The 20,393-nt window shown below is 31.3% G+C and overlaps 2 protein-coding genes across 6 annotated transcripts; both read right to left on the bottom strand.

Moving 5' to 3' along the window:
* Window positions 1-1,079: 1,079 nt before the first annotated feature.
* Window positions 1,080-14,394, bottom strand: LOC111703226 (receptor-like tyrosine-protein kinase kin-15). 5 transcript variants are annotated; one of them, XM_023475112.1, is made up of 13 exons: window positions 14,371-14,394; window positions 11,514-11,594; window positions 9,273-9,444; window positions 8,618-8,699; window positions 8,094-8,149; window positions 7,139-7,409; window positions 6,036-6,117; window positions 5,195-5,316; window positions 3,827-3,867; window positions 3,207-3,271; window positions 2,891-2,920; window positions 2,108-2,156; window positions 1,117-1,289 (listed from the first exon to the last, which is right to left on the bottom strand). In XM_023475112.1, the coding sequence occupies exons 6-13, from the start codon at window positions 7,222-7,224 to the stop codon at window positions 1,189-1,191; spliced, it is 576 nt and encodes a 191-aa protein (XP_023330880.1). In that variant the 5' UTR covers window positions 7,225-7,409; window positions 8,094-8,149; window positions 8,618-8,699; window positions 9,273-9,444; window positions 11,514-11,594; window positions 14,371-14,394; the 3' UTR covers window positions 1,117-1,188. The 5 variants fall into 5 exon arrangements, with proteins under 5 accessions (XP_023330882.1, XP_023330880.1, XP_023330878.1 ...); XM_023475110.1 differs by lacking the exon at window positions 14,371-14,394 and adding an exon at window positions 14,239-14,296; XM_023475111.1 differs by lacking the exon at window positions 14,371-14,394 and adding an exon at window positions 14,239-14,296 and having other exon boundaries at window positions 7,139-7,406.
* Window positions 8,522-20,050, bottom strand: LOC111703228 (sortilin-related receptor). The gene is made up of 10 exons (XM_023475115.1): window positions 19,918-20,050; window positions 18,680-18,868; window positions 16,291-16,429; window positions 14,671-14,773; window positions 14,534-14,573; window positions 14,283-14,326; window positions 11,514-11,594; window positions 9,273-9,444; window positions 8,618-8,699; window positions 8,522-8,538 (listed from the first exon to the last, which is right to left on the bottom strand). The coding sequence occupies exons 1-10, from the start codon at window positions 19,951-19,953 to the stop codon at window positions 8,522-8,524; spliced, it is 903 nt and encodes a 300-aa protein (XP_023330883.1). The 5' UTR covers window positions 19,954-20,050.
* Window positions 20,051-20,393: the final 343 nt, after the last annotated feature.

Raw genomic sequence — 20,393 nt, 5'->3', positions numbered from 1 at the left:
CCCCCCCCCCCCTTTCTGTCTTATGTTTGATTTCTACTTTCTATAACAGTGTACTAACTGTTAAAGGATTTATATCTCCTACCTGAGCAATATTTCTTTAAATAACCCTACCTGTATTGTCCCTTGTATCCCCACCAAATACCTATATCACTATTAATAACCCCTACCTGTATTGTCCCTTGTATTCCCACCTAATAGCTATATCTCAATTAATAACCCCTACCTGTATTGTCCCTTGTATTCCCACCTAATAGCTATATCTCTATTGGTAATCCCTAGCTATGTATTGTCCCTTGTATCCCCACATAATAGCAACATCTCTTTGAATAACCCCTAGCCATGTATTGTCCCTTGTATCCCCACCTAATAACAATATCTCTTTGAATAACCCCTAGCCATGTTTTGTCCCTTGTATCCCCTACCTAAGAGCAATATCTCTATAATTAACCCCTAGCCATGTATTGTCCCTTGTATCCCCAACCTAATAGCAATATTTCTATGAATAACCCCTAGCTGTATTTTCCCTTGTATTCCCTACCTAAGAGCAATATCTCTATTATAATAACCTCTAGCTGTATTGTCCCTTGTATTCCCTACCTAAGAGCAATATTACTATGAATAACCCCTAGCAAAGTATTGTCCCTTGTAATCCTTCCCTAAGAGCAATATCTCTATAATTAACCCCTAGCCATGTATTGTCCCTTTGTCCCTTGTATTCCCTACCTAAGAGCTATATCTCTATTAGTAACCCCTAACTGTATTGTCCCTTGTATTCCCTACCTAAGAGCAATTAACTCTATGAATAACCCCTAGCTCTATTGTCACTTTTATCCCCTACCTAAGAGCAATATCTCTATAATTAACCCCTAGCCGTGTACTGCCCCTTGTATTCCCTACCTAAGAGCAATATCTCTATGAATAACCCTTAGCCATGTATTGTCTCTTCTATTTCCTACCTAAGAGCAATATCTCTATGAATAACCCCTAGCCAAGTATTGTCCCTTGTATTCCCTACCTAAGAGCAATATCTCAATGAATAATCCCTAGCCATGTATTGTCCCTTGTATTTCCTACCTAAGAGCAATATCTCTATGAATAATCCCTAGCCATGTATTGTCCCTTGTATTCCCTACCTAAGAGCAATATCTCTATGAATAACCCCTAGCCATGTATTGTCCCTTGTATTTCCTACCTAAGAGCAATATCTCTATGAATAACCCCTAGCTCCTCCAGATATCTTAAACCTCTGCTCATCTGATAACTCCAGTATAGAAGACGACGAGTTTTTACTACAAAATGTTGTCAATATTTAGACCCTCAAAATTTTCAAAATTAATAAAAAAATTCAAAAGGGGGCCCCAGCATGGAAGGGTCCGGGGGCTTCAAGAGTCCCAAAGTACTTTTTTCACCAGTGGAAAATATTGGAATACTGTAATAGCATTAATATATTTTTGAACAATTTTGTATTTATGTTTTATGGAAAACCCTTTAAAAAATAAAAAGGGGGACATTTATGTATCATCAGTTTACAAAAAAAAATATTCTTTGATAAATAAGATTCAAAATTAGCCGAATTATGATAGAAAGATGTACGAACAAGAAGAAAATGTCAAAATATTTTCATAATAAAAATATTTAAAGAATATTGTAAAACTTAATTAAAATAAATCATTAAAGTTAAAAAGACGTAAATAAATTCTATTTGCCATTATGGACGTAAATCAAAGAAGAATTTATATTTTTTACGAGAATAGATAAAAGTTTTATATTTGTGGTAAACTTATAATTTAAATTTATGTCTATTGATATTAAAGATCCAAGGGGGATATAGAATATTCTTGAATAGAAAGACGACGTTAAGACTCAATTTACAACTTTTATTAGATCTATGAACATGAGGCACAGAAATTGTGCAGTGACGACAGAGTCATTTCACGTAATAAGTAGATTTTAAAGCTACTGATAAACATAATTTTATCTCTAACATCATCAAATACACTTAATTATTGAAGTAATGTCGTCATCCTATTCCGCAGTTTACTGGTTCCGATAGCAAGTGAATTATGGAATTGAACTGTACTTTTCAAATGTATGACAAGCATCTTTCCTAAAGTACCACTTTTTTCTGCTAGATCAACGCTTGTCTCAACGGAATCCTAGAAATATAAAACAATTTTATTTGATATTCAACAATTTTTAGTTTATTAAAAAAAGTACATTGTTCTGTTTACTGTACTTTTGAAGTAAATACTTGAACTATATAAATCTAATTGGACCAGATTTAATTAACGGCGAGACATAGCTCAAATATTTTTTTGCACGAGCGCACCGGTTGAAGTTAATGTTGTTGATCGTTTAGGTTTGTATTTTAACTTATATTAAAACTTCCAACATTTCACAACTTTGATCTATTTTCTTTTATTTACGTTTATCAAAGAACCTGTCAAATCTTTCCCTGGGATGTTTAGAAATATGAAAATTTCCCTGTATGACAATTGAAGGACTGCAGTATGGGTTTGGTGATATATAAGCGCGTACTCAGCCTAGGGGTGTCAGAAATAATTTTTGTTGCATATTTCTAAAACGTCATATAAAACTTATACACTTTAGTTTTTTGTTTGTTTTTGATTCGTTTTTATGTAAATTATCCATCAGTGTGAATAATATTGGCATTGTGTAAAAAAGAAAATATTTAGAATAAGTAGTTTTAAAAACATTTGCTAATCTTCACTAAGCTAAATTTTGAACCTTCAGAGAAAATATATGCAAAAAAAACTGACCAAAACGACTAGTTGAAGTTGTAGAAAACTGGTTCAAATTAAGTCTACGTGGTTCAATTATTTCTCGTTTTTTAGGTTTTAATCTGGTCCCTGAACCTGGAACCACTTACCTCTAGTAGTTCCTGTGTCTCCGGGTCTACCTGCAGAATACAGATATTACAGAACCATCTGTGTTCATGCACAGGGGCGGATACAATTTCTGTTTAAATCCGCCCCTGATTATTCTTTCAAGAACATTTAACATAATCTTATTTGTTAAATTAAAAACTTCTTATTTTTGATGTTATAAACAAAGATTTACATATTTACAGATGATGAGGCAAATTTTTGTTGATTTCTGACAAAATTTGAGGAATCTGAAATATNCCCCCCGGTACCCTCATTGTGTGAATCCTTGAATAAAATATTGAATCCAGTATTCTGTTCCTCGTTTATGAAATATTCTCTATTTCTAGTGATGTAATCCTTCAGATTCCCATGGAAACAGTACTCTAACCAAACCAAATACATATTCATCGTGTACAGTGTTTATTATCAAAGGAAACATTTTCATGCCGTACACTGTACAGTATTCTTACAAAACAAAATATATTCATTATGAACAGTGTTTTTTACTGAAGGAAAAATGTTCATGTCGTACACTGTGCATTACTTTTACAAAACAATATATAAACATTGTGTACAGTATTTTTTATATTTTTATAGTGTACACTATTCTTGACTTTAAAAGTCAATATGAAAAAATAAAAGGAGATCTACATGGATATTTCTAACATTTATTTAATAAAACGGATGTTTTGAAATATTTTCCCAAGTGGCATTAAAATTGGTTGGTTAAGGGGGGGGGGGGAAGAAGCGGGGTTTGACATGTGAGCACTACGTGGAGGAAATAGATCTAGAGTACGCAAACATCTAGAGAAAAGGCTACGGCAATTTGAGTCGGAAAAATCGTCTTCCTTATATTTCGAATTAATTTTAACAACTATGCAGTACTCTTATCAAACAAAATATTGTATTGTTTAAAGTGGTTAATATGATTAATTTGCCTAGAATGATCAATTTTTCCTCCATATTCTGGCCAAGAAGTCTGAAAAAGAAAAAAGAAATAATATATTTATGAGTTTTTATTATTTATGCTACAGGCAATGGAGAAATATGTAGATATTATTATTAATTACAGCAAAAACTCACAAAACTAGATTAGACTAAATGGACTACTTCAAAAAAAAAAGCATTTTATTGGGCATTTTTTATAAATCCACATTTTATGCACAAAGAATAAATATTAACTAATAAACAACCTCAGGCACAGAATACAATTCATCTGTCATGTCATAGTTGTCTTTTTGCTATTAATGAAGCTCCTGTTCGATATTGGGACAAAGGAATTCAGTCTATGTAACAAACTCTGATTTGCTAACACCTATATTTTTTCCACCTGGTGGTGTAAACCTTTGATATTTCAAACTTAGATTTTTTTCTTTTCATCTAACAGAATTCATAGTTTGAAATATCGGCGTCAAACCTTAAAGAAATCCAACGTATGGACCCGCTACGTATAGCAACATGGCGTATTTTCCGGGAGAACATTTTTTTATATTTTTGAAAAATTAAACGTTTTTGTAAAATATTGTAGCTTATCATTATCATTATCATAATTTCTATTTTTTGTAACATAACCTAGACATTAAAGGAGCAAAATAGTTTAATACGTACATTTTAGGTTTGGAAAAAATTCTTAAAAGTATAAAAAAAAGTTCTCCAGTAATGCTAATATGATTTCATAAAATTCCGTTTTACCATTTAAATAAAAGGATTTTATGAAAATTATATTTACTTTACACTGATAATTTAATTTTTCAAAAATATAAAAAATGTTCTCCCGGAAAATACGCCATGTTGCTATACGTTGGATTTCTATAAGGTTTGACGCCGAAATATCTTAGATCTACGGCATTGGATTACAAAGATATAGAGATTAGAAAATCATAGTTTGTGACAAAGACTCAATTCCTTTGACACAGTGCAGTGGTCGATGATTATATCAATACAATATAAACGACTTTTATAAATAATGCTTTGATCCCTATCAAGCATTTATCCAATTACAAGTTTTAATGTTAAAAAGAGAAACTGTTATTAGACAACTTCTCCTTGTTTAAGTGTTTATTCAGTTTGAAAGTTGTCTTCATGTTGCATTATAAGACTTTACAGCAGCAAAGAGAAACTGTTATTAGACAACTTCTCCTTGTTTAAGTGTTTATTCAGTTAGAAAGTTGTCTTCATGTTGCATTATAAGACTTTACAGCAGCAAAGACAATCAAAATGTTTATCTAAAGTTTATCTAAAGTAGATAAATTTACCAATATTATCTGAAAGCTATCATCTGACCTCATTATATAATCACTTTCTACCTGACAATATTTTTATGTTGGTTAATATTTGATAAAATCTCTATTTCATTAGAAATACATTCTTCCAGGTTTTCTCTCTTCCCGTCAGCTGTTTTCAGAGCAACCAGACCGTAGGTGGGATCCTAATTATTCGATAAATTAGAAAATCAACAAATCGACCAAATAATCAAACAAACAAAAAATCAATTAGCCATACATACAATAATATAAAAATATATATACGCCATTTAGTTTTCCTTGTCGAACTGAACACATTGTACAATACAGTACTGTTCTATACTATTCTTTACTGTTCTGTACTATTCTGTACTGTTCTGTACTATTCTGTACTGTTCTGTACTATTCTTCTGTACTATTCTGTACTGTTCTGTACTATTCTTTACTGTTCTGTACTATTCTGTACTGTTCTGTACTATTCTGTACTGGTCTGTACTATTCTGTACTGTTCTGTACTATTCTTTACTGTTCTGTACTATTCTGTACTGTTCCGTACTTTTCTGTACTATTCTTTACTGTTCTGCACTATTCTGTACTATTCTGTACTATTCTGTACTGTTCTGTACTATTCTGTACTGTGCTCTACTATTCTGTACTGTGTACTATTCTGTACTGTTCTGTACTGTTCTGTACTATTCTGTACTGTTCTCTACTATTCTGTACTATTCTGTACTGTTCTGTACTGGGCTCTACTATTCTGTACTGTGTACTATTCTGTAATGTTCTGTACTATTCTCTACTATTCTGTACTATTCTCTTCTATTCTCTACTATTCTGTACTATTCTGTACTGTTCTCTACTATTCTGTACTGTGTACTGTTTTGTACACTATGGTGTTTTATACCTGAGCCAGATAAACTTTAGAATAGAAACCTCTTCCTAGCTCCTTCACTATACTTGTATTCCGAATAGACCAAGTAGGTCTCCTAGGAGGTAATAATATATTTATATAATACATAAATAGTTAAATAATGTGTTTTCCTACACTATACATCTAATCAACAAACCTCCCTCCTTTTCTTTTTTTTCTAGAAACAAGTTGTACTGTTTTTTTATAATCCCAAGAACATTATTTATCACACTAAATTTCTTCTTAATCCGACTCAATCACTTTATCAAAAGAATGTATAATAACATGATAATTCTATAATATTTTGATTATTGAGGGGGTTTACTGTAACTTAACTTTAAACCATGGTTAAGAAACTGATTAATCACCGCAAATTCTAATTTTCTATTAGTTTATACCTTTGCAACCTAATGCCGTGGACCTTCGACATTTTAAACTTTATGAGATCTACGTTGTAAACTGCAATCCTGCGAATTGTATATCTCCTGCCACTTTAATATGTTAACATGTTATTGTGCAATAAATATTACTTACTTACTTACTTCAACTTTAAATAAGCATCAGATCAAATAGTCAAAGAGTGAATTATAGAAGGTTTGAACCAGCAGGTTGCAAAGAGTGAATTATAGAAAGTTTGAAACAGCAGGTTGCAAAGAGTGAATTATAGAAGGTTTGAACCAGCAGGTTGCAAAGAGTGAATTATAGAAGGTTTGAACCAGCAGGTTGCAAAGAGTGAATTATAGAAAGTTTGAAACAGCAGGTTGCAAAGAGTGAATTATAGAAGGTTTGAACCAGCAGGTTGCAAAGAGTGAATTATAGAAGGTTTGAACCAGCAGGTTGCAAAGATAATTTTACATTCAAAGTTTGTTGGGTGACTTGGAAAATTGAAAAGGGATTGTATTTCAACCAATTTGAAAATAAACCAAATTTTTTCTAAAAAGATTAAATATTTATTAAGTGAAAATATTTATCAAAATCCCAAACTTTACTTGGATCTCATTTTTTTCTGGAAAAATACTTCATACCTACGGATGGTTTCAATCATTTCAGCTCTGAGAGACATCTTTTAGTTAATATGGTATGATGGTATGATGTACCTCTCATGTACTGGAGATCTCGGAGTAGGAACATAAATATTCTTGCTGAGGTTTAAAGGCAGTGGATTGATGTTGGATGGTTCCATAGAATCATTATCCTGCTATAATTCATACAATATAGATATTATTTCTGAGGTGTATAGGCAGTGGATTGGTGTTGGATGGTTCCATAGAATCATTATCCTGCTATAATTCATACAATAAAGATATTATTGCTGAGGTTTAAAGGCAGTGGATTGATGTTGGATGGTTCCATAGAATCATTATCCTGCTTTAATTCATACAATATAGATATTATTGCTGAGGTTTAAAGGCAATGGATTGATGTTGGATGGTTCCATAGAATCATTATCCTGCTATAATTCATACAATATAGATATTTCACGTCAAACTAAAGCAAATTGCACGCACGATTCAAATCTGAAATATTTCCTATTGTAACTCCTCTCTGTTGCAAATAGATTATCAAGTACAATAGGTGGCAACAGAGAAATGAACCAATTATACACGACGTCATAAGTGTCTAATGTAACAAGAAAAACGAAATTTTCTCATATTAGTTGACATGTTTTTCATGATTAAATAAAAAGTGTAAAAACAGAAAATAAAGAATACATTAGATTGCACTTATTTTACTGTAAGATAAGCACTTCATTATAAAACTATCACTATTATTTATAATTTTGTCGGACACAAAAACTGAGTTGACACTTGTGACGTCAGAATACAGCTGTACTGAGAGTGTACAAATTCTACGTTGCCATCTATTGTACTAGAATCTATTTGCTCTGTTGTATTTCAACAAGATTTCAACACTAATATTCTTTTTATTTATTTACATCTACATAGAGTCTATAGAGTTGAGTTAAGACACATTACTTTGATCCCTATTTTTACGTTTTTAGGTCTATATATGTACATTTATGATTCTGTATACAGCTGTAAAAATGTTTACCTTGGTTGTTCTTCTGCTTAGTCTGTACATTACATATACTATGATCAGACAGAACCCTGGAAATCAAATAATCAATCAATAAACAATTGATTAAAGAGACTGTAAGCACTATTTCTAGTGACCCTCCTTGCAAAAAATGGCAATGTCCGATTCACAACGGAACCCTTGAAACCTGTTTCTGATTAAAAAGGAAGATTTTATCTGGTTTTTTTAGGTTAAAAAGTATTTCATGCTGATAATTCCAAATGTTTCCTTGCAGTAGAAATGCGCAAGTTGTGGAGAAATCACAATTGAAAATAAACAATTTTCAAAGTTTTAAACATTAATATCTACTTAATATTTGGGAAAACGGACATTTCCATCTTTGCAAGGAATGTCACTTGAAATTACGCATACAGTCCCTTTAACAATTACAAATTGTAATAACTTTATGGGACCATATGATCTGGGATTAAGAAATTAAAATTTACATAATTAATATACATACATGGAGAGTTACTAAATATTATGATTAATTGTTGCACCTATTACGCTGATGACAGTGATTGTGAAGATAATTAGGAGTAGGTTCAGGTCCACTGTATGCTGAACCTTTATATCATAAACCTAAAATAGATATTAGGTTTATGTCCACTGTATGCTGAACCTTTATATCATAAACCTAAAATGAATATTAGGTTCAGGTCCACTGTATGCTGAACCTTTATATCATAAACCTAAAATAGATATTAGGTTCAGGTCCACTGTATGCTGAACCTTTATATCATAAACCTAAAATAGATATTAGGTTCAGGTCCACTGTATGCTGAACCTTTATATCATAAACCTAAAATAAATATTAGGCTTAGGTCGACTGAATGCTGAACCTTTATAATATAAACCTAAAGTGAATATTATGTTTAGGTCGACTGTATGCTGAATCTTTATATCATAAACCTAAAGTGAATATTGGATTTAGGTAGACTGTACAATGATCTTTATATTACGAATCTAAATGTACAATGTACAGTCACACAGTGTACATTTTTAGGTCAACTGCACTAGAACTATTATATTATGAAAAATATAGAATACAGATTTAAGTCGAACAAAATGTCCAAAATGTCGAAAAAGTCGAACAATAACTCTTGATAGGTTTAGAACGACTGTATGATGAACCAAATTAAGCGTTTCCGTCACCTTTGATCTTGTATCAGATAGATCTGCGTCCTGTAGATCCCGTAGATCATCTAGATCCTGTAGATCATCAAGATGCTGTAGATCATCTGGATCCTCTTTATCTCTAGTTTCTTTGTCATCTACTCTCCGGCCTGTTCTCTCCCCAAACCAATTTGTTTCATTTTCACCAGAACTAACACATTTTTTATTCATCCATATTGTTATTAACTTTATGTCTGCTAGGTTTTTTTTCTATTTTCTGTTGTTCTATCTGTTTGTTTAATTGTTGTATACATGACTGTTGTCTGTTTTTTGGTATTTTATCTGTTTTACTTATCTGCTTCATCTCTCTGTTTTATTATTGTATACATGACTGTTGTCTGTTTTTTGGTGTTTTATCTGTTTTACTTTTAATTATCTGTTTTTATCTATCTGTTTAATTGTTGTCTACATGACTGTTGTCCATTATTTGGTATTTCATCTGTTTTAATTTTCTGTTTCATCTATCTGTTTAATTGTTGTCTACATGACTGTTGTCCATTATTTGGTATTTCATCTGTTTTAATTATCTGTTTTTATCTATTTGTTTAATTGTTGCCTACATGACTGTTGTCTGTTTTTTGGTATTTTATCTGTTTTACTTTTAATTATCTGTTTTAATTTATCCGTTTAATTGTTGTCTACATGACTGTTGTCCATTATTTGGTATTTCATCTGTTTTAATTATCTGTTTTAATCTATCTGTCTAATTGTTGACTTCATGACTGCTGTCATTTATTTGGTATTTCATCTGTTTTAATTATCTGTTTTAATCTATCTGTTTTATTTTTGTCTACATGACTGTTGTCATTTATTTGGTTTTTTATCTGTTTTTTATCTATTTTAATCTATCTGTCTAAATGTTTTCTACATGACTATTGTCTGTTATTTGGTATTTCATCTGTTTTAATTATCTGTTTTAATCTATCTGTCTAATTGTTGTCTACATGACTGTTGTCATTTATTTGGTATTTCGTCTGTTTTAATTATCTATTTTAATCTATATGTTTTTTTGTTATATATATATTACTGTTGTCTGTTGTTTATCGTTTCATCTGTTTTAATTATCTGTTTCATCTATCTGTTTTATTGTTGTCTACATGACTGTTGTCTGCTTTTTGGTTTTTTTATCTGTTTTAATTATCTGTTTCATCTATCTGTTTTATTGTTGACTTCATGACTGTTGTCATTTATTTGGTATTTCATCTGTTTTAATTATCTGTTTTAATCTATCTGTTTTATTTTTGTCTACATGACTGTTGTCATTTATTTGGTTTTTTATCTGTTTTTTATCTATTTTAATCTATCTGTCTAAATGTTGTCTACATGACTATTGTCTGTTATTTGGTATTTCATCTGTTTTAATTATCTGTTTTAATCTATCTGTCTAATTGTTGTCTACATGACTGTTGTCATTTATTTGGTATTTCGTCTGTTTTAATTATCTATTTTAATCTATCTGTTTTATTGTTGTCTACATGACTGTTGTCTGTTGATTGTTATTTCATCTGTTCTTTATTTATAGTTTGTCCGACAACATTTTCCTTGTTCACATCAATATAATTCCATTTTCCTTGTCCACATCAATATAATTCCATTTTCCTTGTCCACATCAATATAATTCCATTTTCCTTGTCCACATCAATATAATTCCATTTTCCTTGTTCACATCAATATAATTCCATTTTCCTTGTTCACATCAATATAATTCCATTTCTGATCCCAAATGGCATCAAGGTTGAAAGTACATTTACGGCAAGTTTATTTTCTTTACGTGTTCTACACTTCAGAAATGTGTACTGCATTTGATGATTAAAAGATGTAAATATCATTAATCAGTATTAGGAATGAATTATGATATAAAGAAAAAGAAACACTCCCTTGCAGTATATACATTCTGCAGAATGCAATTTTTTCTACAACGACATCATTCTTCAAATTGTTTACAATAACAACATGGTTAATTTCTGCCACTAATATCAATCAATTTGGGATAGTATTGGATAGAATTATGTGGACCCCCGGTTGACATGAGTGGGGTACGCTAAATAGGCCTATGTTTGGCCGGGTACTGTAAAAAGTCTGGCTGCACCATCAAAGTGGAAATCGGGGCAACATATGGCAGGGATGGAGCGGTAGTAGTCGCGCATCCCTATGGTCGATACATTTGGGGTTGGTCTGGGTCGAATTCTGATAGACCCTAGTCCACCGTGTGCAGTTTACCTTATATTGGTGCAAATACTCTGTTGTTCATCTTCTCCATGGATACAATCAGTATATCCATCACAAACTCTCTTATCTGTCCTGTAGTAAATACATAGTTCAAAAGTTGCATGATCCAAACCAGTACAAAAATGCAGGTCTAGTACCGGCCCGTCTAGTGTACACAGTATGTGGTTGACCCCACTCGAATTATGCAACCGAATTAGGCGAGCTGAACAATAGTGCATCAGGCTAAACAAAAGTAAATTGCACAAAAGATTGAAATCTTTTGTTTTCTAAAATGACTCCTTTTATTAAAAAGCAGAAAAAAATGTTAATTGTTGAATTTCTAATATGCAACTAGATAAATTAGCTTTTATCATACTCGTACTAGAGGAGCCATGAGGTGACAAAACTGAACCAGTATCTAGTTCTATCTAGTTTCCAGTGACGTCATTATTACTGTAAAACTTTCTATGTACAGATTAGTAAAGCTGAACCAGTATCTAGTTCTATACTAGTTTCCAGTGACGTCATTATTACTGTAAAATTATCTATGTACAGAAAGATTCACAAATGGAAAAGTTTGTAGAAAAGAAAATGGGAGGCATAAACTTTGCTTAATTCCTGCAAACTTGTTGTATAGCATGGAGAAGTTTCAAACTTTACCAATCCATTCCCCTTATATACTTTACAAGAGGAGTTCGTAATATCGAATATAGTTTACAAGAGGAGTTAGTAATATCAAATATACTTTACAAGAGGAGTTCGTAATATCGAATATCGTTTACAAGAGGAGTTGTTATATCGAATATAGTTTACAAGAGGAGTTCGTAATATCGAATATACTTTTCAAGAGGAGTTCGAAATATCGAATATACTTTACAAAACGAGTTCATAATATCGAATATACTTTACAAGAGGAGTTCGTAATATCGAATATAGTTTACAAGAGGAGTTCGTTTGGAGACCTCCAAATTTTCTTTGGAGTCTCAGATGAAAATCCGGGGGTCTCCAATGAAAATCTGGGGTCTCCGATGAAAATCTGGGGGTCTCCAATGAGAATATGGGGGTCTCCAATGAAAATCTGGGGTCTCCAATGAAAAAATTTGGATCTTCGAAGAAAATATGGGATCTTTGATGAAAGGGCGTCTCCGATAGATCATGATTTCTTCCCAGACTTACTAATTTGTTTGAGTTTGAGAAGAGAATGTTCGGGATATTTAACACAATTTTAGCTGGATATAACTCAGTGTTCAGAAAAGTTATTCAGTTAGTTATCTCAAATTTTGTTTTTAAAGGGACTGTAAGCGTAATTTCAAGTTTCCCTGTATGCTAAGGTTGCAACACCCGATTTACAACGGTACCCTAGAAACCTTAATCCGATTAAAAATGTGGAAGATACCTTCGTTTTTCTGATTCGAAAAGTGTTTATTTCTGTGAGTTTCTTCATTGCTTCTTATAAACAAGAAATATGCAAATCACAGAGAAGCCTTAAATGAAGATTAACAGTTTCAGGAAACAAAAACATTAATATCTTATTCATACTTGATCAGACAAAGCTTTCAAGGATACCGTTGTAAATCAGGCGTTGTCATCTTTGCATGGAGGGTCACTTGAAATTACGCTTACAGTCCTTTTAATTAAATAAAATATAATTTTAAATTCTGACAAAATGCTGGATATTACGAAATACTTTCAATATTTCTATATTTTTATTGTTGCATGTTTGTATGACAATATAACATTTAACTTTTTATTTTTACTTTTTAAATTTATGGTTTTGTCTTATTTCTTTAGTATAAATATGAATACATATATGAATACAGAATGATGAATAATATTGAATAGAATAATATTACCCAAGGACCAGGAAGAACAAGAGTACTTATATTGTATATTGGTTCTTTATACATACTTTTTATAAATATACTTCTATATACATTCTACATTATATTTGTGTATATGTATTCAATTGTAATTCACTTCCAATATACATATATTAATCTAATTATTATATGCATGTCAGTTTTATCTTATATAAATACTGTATATATTACATAAATATATCATACACTCACAGATTTTTTAGACAGAATTTAAGATATTGCTTTTCATATGGCTGTACAATAAGGTATCCACGGATGACCAATTTTTGAGAAAAGATGAGCGCGGTAACTATTCCTATTGGAATGTGAGCACTAATCAAGCTCAATATTTCTAAAATTCTATGATATGATCATTGATCGCTGCTAAAGTTTGAAAAAAATCCTACAAAGATCAAACAGAAATTATTTCTTGAATTTATCATGTTATATATCGTTTTCTTCGTAATTGTCTAAAAAAGATTGAATTCGTGGAAAATTTTGAAAATTTGAAAAGTTACTGAGATAAGTTTAAAAACCAAAGATATATACTTTTCTGAAAAACGAGCTTTTTTACGATTTCTTGAGCTAATTCATTTATTCAAAATATTTTTTTCAAAAATTCAGACCGATCTGAGTTCCCTGATTGATATGTAAACTCATAACTTCACAATCTTTTTTTACCTTCTTTAGCAGTTTTTAACCTATAATTAAATTTAAGAGCTGTCGACCTAAAATTTTCAGGAATTACTCACAGAATGTAGTGCAAAATAAATTGGAATTTACTTTCTTACATTTTATTAAAATTTTCTCTAGAATATGATTAGATTTACTAACCTAGCAGTACACACTTTCCCTAGAATATGATTAGATTTACTAACCTAGCAATACACACTTTCCCTAGAATATGATTAGATTTACTAACCTAGCACTACACACTTTCCCAAGAGTATGACTAGATTTACTAACCTAGCAATACACACTTTTCCTAGAGTATGACTAGATTTACTAACCTAGCAATACACACTTTTCCTAGAATATGACNGATAGATAGATAGATAGATAGATAGATAGATAGATAGATAGATAGATAGATAGATAGATAGATAGATAGATAGATAGATAGATAGATAGATAGATAGATAGATAGATAGATAGATAGATAGATAGATCAACATACCTCAAATCACAGAAACAGTCCTCTCCTGTAGATATTCTAATTCAAACATTTTTCAATTTTTATTTCAGCTTATTTTATATAGATTTTCATTTTCAAAAATGATGATATCGCATTTTTTATTGAAAAATATTCCCTAAGACCGAGGGTTGTGTTTAGAAAAGACCCAGTATATATTGTATGTAAACAGTAGGCCTTATCAGAACCATCCTTACAAACACCATTATCACGATCAGAACCTGAACAATATAGATATAAAACAACATTGATATGATCAGAACCCGATAAATAGATAGTGAACACGATCAGAACCTGAACAATATAGGATATCAAACACCATTAACACGGTGAGAACCTGATCAATAGATATCAAACAACATGAACCCGTGAGCAGAACCTGCAGCAATAGATATCAAACATCTTAAACACGATATATCAAACAACATTGATATGATCAGAACCCGAAAAATAGATAGTAAACACAGTGAACACGATCAGAACCTGAACAATATAGATATCAAACACCATTAACACGGTGAGAACCTGAACAATAGATATCAAACAACATGAGCCCGCGATTAGAACCTGAACAATAGATATAAAACACCAGGAAAACGTTAAGAACCTAAAAAATATATATGAAATACTGTGAACACGATCAGAACCTGAAAAATAGATATCAGACACCGTGAACACGATCAGAACCTGAACAATAGATATCAAACACCGTTAACATGATCAGAATCTGAACAATAGATATCAAACATGGTTAACATGATCAGAACCTAAACAATAGATATCAAACACTATGAACATGATCAGAACCTAGAGAATAGATATCAAACACCGTCAACACGATCAGAACCTAAACAATAAATATCAAACACACAGAAAACGATCAGAACCTAAAGAATACATATCAAACACCGTGAACATAATCAGAACCTGAACAATTTAGATATCAAACACCGTCAACACGATCAGAACCTGAACAGTATAGATATCAAACAACATGAACCCGCGAGCAAAACCTAAAAAATAGATATAAAACACTGTGAACACGATCAGAACCTGAACAATAGATAACAGACACCGTGAACACGATTGGAACCTGAACAATATAGATATAAAACACCGTGAACATAATCAGAACCTGAACAATATAGATATCAAACACCGTCAACACGATCAGAACCTGAACAATATAGATATCACACACCGTCAACACAAATACAACCAGAACCTGAACAATAGATATTTTACATATTTGTAGGATGTTTTGATTTGACAGCGTACACTCAATACTAAACAGTCTTAGTAATAATATGTAAAACTTAATATGTCTATAATGATAAACTGGAGTCTCCTTTGTCGAGTTTTTAAATACTGAAAGCTTAAATTCAATTATTGACAACTTTTCGATTTATTTATTTTCCATTTAAAAGTTGTGATGTGTTGTTGATAAATGTCTCTTTGTTTTGAAAGTTTAAAAAGTTTCTAAACTGGAAGAAATAAAAGAAATATTTGATAATTTTCTATCACTGCGCAGGCTGAAAGGAGTGTCTATAACGATAGCACTGAAAACTATACAGAAAAAAGGACAAATTTATTCGACATTAGAGAAGCAAATTTATCCATGTTGCATATTAGGAATTCAAAACGTGTTTGTCCTCCTTTCAATAAAATAAAAAAGCAATTTACTTTTGTTTGACGTGATAAGATTAGCATTTAGAAATTTTTAAAAGTTTTTCTGAACCTGAGCACATCGTCAGATGAGGGATTGGAATACAAGCTGATGAGTTCCTGCATCTTACTCCTTGATCACAGACCCACCCGGAGCATAATTTCTCATCTTCGTCCCTTCCATTGGGACAGTCAGGGATTCCATCGCAGATCTAAATATGAGATTTTCAATCGTCAGGGAGCAATTCGCAACAACTAAAAATAATCAATTTTCCAAATTATAAACATTGATATCCAATTCATTCTTAATCAGACAAAACTTTTAAGAGTACCAATGTGAATAGGGCATTGCCATCTTTGCATGGAGAGTAACTTGAAATTACGCTTACAATCCCTTTAAAGGCATACTTGGGAAACAAATAAAAGGCTAAAATGGCTAAAATTGCTAAAATTATCAAGATTGAAATTAATCAACTGATCGACTATAAATTTATAAGATAAGAAATATATAGAAAATATTGGGCTGATAAATGGATGTAAAGAGCTAAGGCTAACTTTATTCTAGAACTGATTGGAATATTTAAAAGTCAGGTTTCTTGTACCATACAAGAAGGACAGACAAGCCTTCTCTGTCATTAGCAAAATAACTAATGATAGCATAAGTCATTACTAAACTAATTAGTATACAACATATAATTACACGTTGGTTAATCCTGAATAACTACTCCTTGCCAAATAATTATTTTCGATAAAAATCATCATCAGTAAAAAATATACACCAAAAAACTATTACATTATAACATGTATATGGCTGCACAGTTTAAACAGCCTGTAATATATATCGTGTAACACGATATTTGTAAACCTGAACTACGTTGTATATTCTTAATTATCTATGCTGTAAATAACTACGTAACATGATTAAACCTGTATTGTGATTAGCTTAACTACGCTTATATCTTTCCCCTCTAATCTTGTAAATATGTTAATTTAAACTAGACTGTATATATATTTTGATTTAAAACTTGTAATTACGTCAATTAACATTAACTTGTAACATAGATATCTAAATACAAATTAGTTCGAAGACACTCTGCTTTGATTACTATGATTTGAGTAATTTGGTATTGAAACATACGAGCTGAAATCGTGCCCACTGGTTTGGCATTGATCGCTTAAGAGCTTGTGTCCCTGTTGACATTGAAAGCTGAGGATATCATGCCCATTGGTTTGGCATTGATAGTTATGAGCTGTCGGCATTGATAGCTGACGAGTTGTACCTGGATTGATACAGGTCTGGAAGCAGTTTTACGAGTACGGCATTTACTACAAGCCGTTGTTTGGAAAATTTGGATATATTGTTTTTAAATAAATGCTTTTTACAGATTTTAATATTTTTAAACTTTAGATTTACATTTGATGAATTCTTTAAGCTGGGATAAATGTATCTACTCTTTTATTATAATCCTATTTAAACAATTTTATACTTCTACAGCGAAGAATTTTTCCGTTTAAAAACTTAAATTTTTTATTCAAATTTATAGATTTGCAATGTAGGACTGATGCATAGAAAAATGTCTAAAACATTTATATTTTCAAATAGTTTCAACCTTGACAGTGTATCTGCATTGTAGACCTCTAGCACGAAGTTTACTGAACGAAGATGTTAAGGTACCGTGGCACGTGGATTTAACGGTTCTGTCAATATTTCAGAAAGCTGCGAATTTCAATCACAATTTTACCCCTTTTATACAGAATTTTTAGCCTTTTTTCTCAAATACATTTTTGTTGGTATATATATACGTTTTGAATAAAAAAGTATAAAATAAACAAATTCGTAAGTTTACAGATGATTGAATTATAGACAAAAACACGTTTGATTTCAAATAAAAGTAACCAAATGCTTCTCACTCTGGTTAGTCCGGCTCCGGGGTGGTGGTGTGGTGATCGAACATATCCATACAATAAAGACGACTATCTATTTAAATTTTGGTTCCACATGGAGAAAACTAAACATGTAAACAAAGAGAATCTATCAAAAGAAAAAATATTCTTTTGCTTTGTTATCTAAATACTACTGTTAGATAAAATAAAGTACAATAACACTTTAGTATGCCGAGTCCATTAGCGCCTCATCCAATCAGGGTTCAGCCATGTGTTTGGTGTCTATTCTGAACCAATAGAAATTGCATTGCGGTAACATCTGTCTTTCTATCTAGCTCATTATCCAATTAGAGATAAATCCCAATATTGGCGCTATAACAGTTAATGGAAATATTTACTTCTACTGAAACTATAGTGATAAATGTACTGAAAGTATTCAGGGCGCTTTTACGCGCCTCTTCTTGCAACAAGTTTAGCGTTTAAATGTTGTTTTTCAACCAACATTTTTTCCTCGTAATTGTAAACACAAAAGATTATAAAAGGTTTTAGGAAAGCCAAATTTTGACTTGTCTGATTACCTGGGATTTATTGATACAGTCTTTCCCAGATGAGCAAGGTTTCCAATTGGTCCTCTCCCCGACCTCTAGAGCATCAATGGTCTCTAGATCCTTGGGTATTGGTAATTCATGAAAACCATCCTGGTCTCCACCTGTACCCGGAGCTATGCAGGAAAACTTGGTTGATGTCTCACTGGTCGGTAAAATATACTAATAACATAGTAACGATCAAATACTTAGAAAAGAAATATATTAAATTAGCAGAATTAAACAGGTTTGATTAGAGAAACAGAAGAAAAATATTAGATACGAAGAGAATACGATAAATTGAGGCCAGATTAGAAGAGAAAATAGAGGTTTGATAAGAAGAGAACAAAGGGATTAGATAAGAAGAGAAAAGAGAGGTTTGATAAGAAGAGAACAAAGGGATTATAATAGAAGAGAAAAGAAAGGTTCGATAAGAAGAGAACAAAGGGATTATAATAGAAGAGAAAATAAAGGTTTGATAAGAAGAGAACAAAGGGATTAGATTAGAAGAGAAAAGAGAGGATTGATAAGAAGAGTAAAGAGAGGTTTGATAAGAAGAGAAAAAAGAGGTTTGATAAGAAGAGAAAAGAGAGGTTTGATAAGAAGAGAAAAAAGAGGTTTGATAAGAAGAGAAAAGAGAGGTTTGATAAGAAAAAAAAAGAGAGGCTTTATAAGATGAAAAAAAGAGAGGTTTGATAAGAAGAGAAAAGAGAGGTTTGATTTGAATTGAAGAGAAAAGTGAGGTTTAAGTTAAAGAGAAGGTAGGAATTAAAAAAAGAGAGGAGAAAAATTAGATAGGAGAAGATTTAAATAGAATTTTTGCGAGATATAAGTAAAGAAGAAAAGGTAGAGAAAAAAAAAGAGAATTTGATGCGAAGAGAAAAACAAAAATTTTGTTTTTGAGAAATGTAAGTTCTGTAGCTTAAATAACAAAAATGCATGGACTATTTCATATTTGTTAAACCACCGAGCGACCAGCCTTTTGACCGTCAAGTAATCCACCATTAAAGTAATTCAGTTTTTGCCATACTTTTCAAATCCTATATCTTTGCAACTCAATGTCGTTGACCTTACATATTTCAAACTATAAATTATTATAGATCAAATAATTAAAGCTTGAAATATCAAAGGTTTATACCATCAGGTTGCAAAGATATGGGTATTAGAAAATTTGAGTTTGTGGCAAAGACTCCACATAATTAGGTTAATTTGTTTATATATTTGATTGTTTCCTGGAAAAGTGCGAACACAAATACTAGAGCTCTCATTTTTTTCCTACGTTATGTAAACCATAAACCATCTAGATTTCAGAAATATTTATTATTCAACCATCATTTTCTTTTTTCATATTATTTTTTATTGTTCGGCTCTGAAATATGAAGACATATTAGATTATATATTTCCTTTCCTTACATCTTATGCTAAAATATTTTTTTTTGGGGGGGGGATATGCCTATTCAGAGATACTTTTGTACGTAGTTATTAGTTAGTCAGTAACATGAAAATTCTTTTCTGAAAATACAAATCCTTATTGTAAAAAAAAAATTTATACAACTAAATAATATTTTGTAAGAAAGTGTTTAATACGAGAGAATAGTTATTATATTTAAATAGAATGCAAAGCTGAAGATTAACATATTTTTGTTTGGTCTAAAGTCCATAGATTATATAGAATTATTCTGGAATTTATTAAAAACTTTATTCAATT

Source organism: Eurytemora carolleeae, unplaced genomic scaffold, assembly GCF_000591075.1.
Source record: "Eurytemora carolleeae unplaced genomic scaffold, Eaff_2.0 scaffold467, whole genome shotgun sequence".
Taxonomy (NCBI): domain Eukaryota; kingdom Metazoa; phylum Arthropoda; class Copepoda; order Calanoida; family Temoridae; genus Eurytemora; species Eurytemora carolleeae.
The sequence above is the reverse complement of the archived record's forward strand: the minus strand, read 5'-3'. Positions and strand labels throughout refer to the sequence as shown.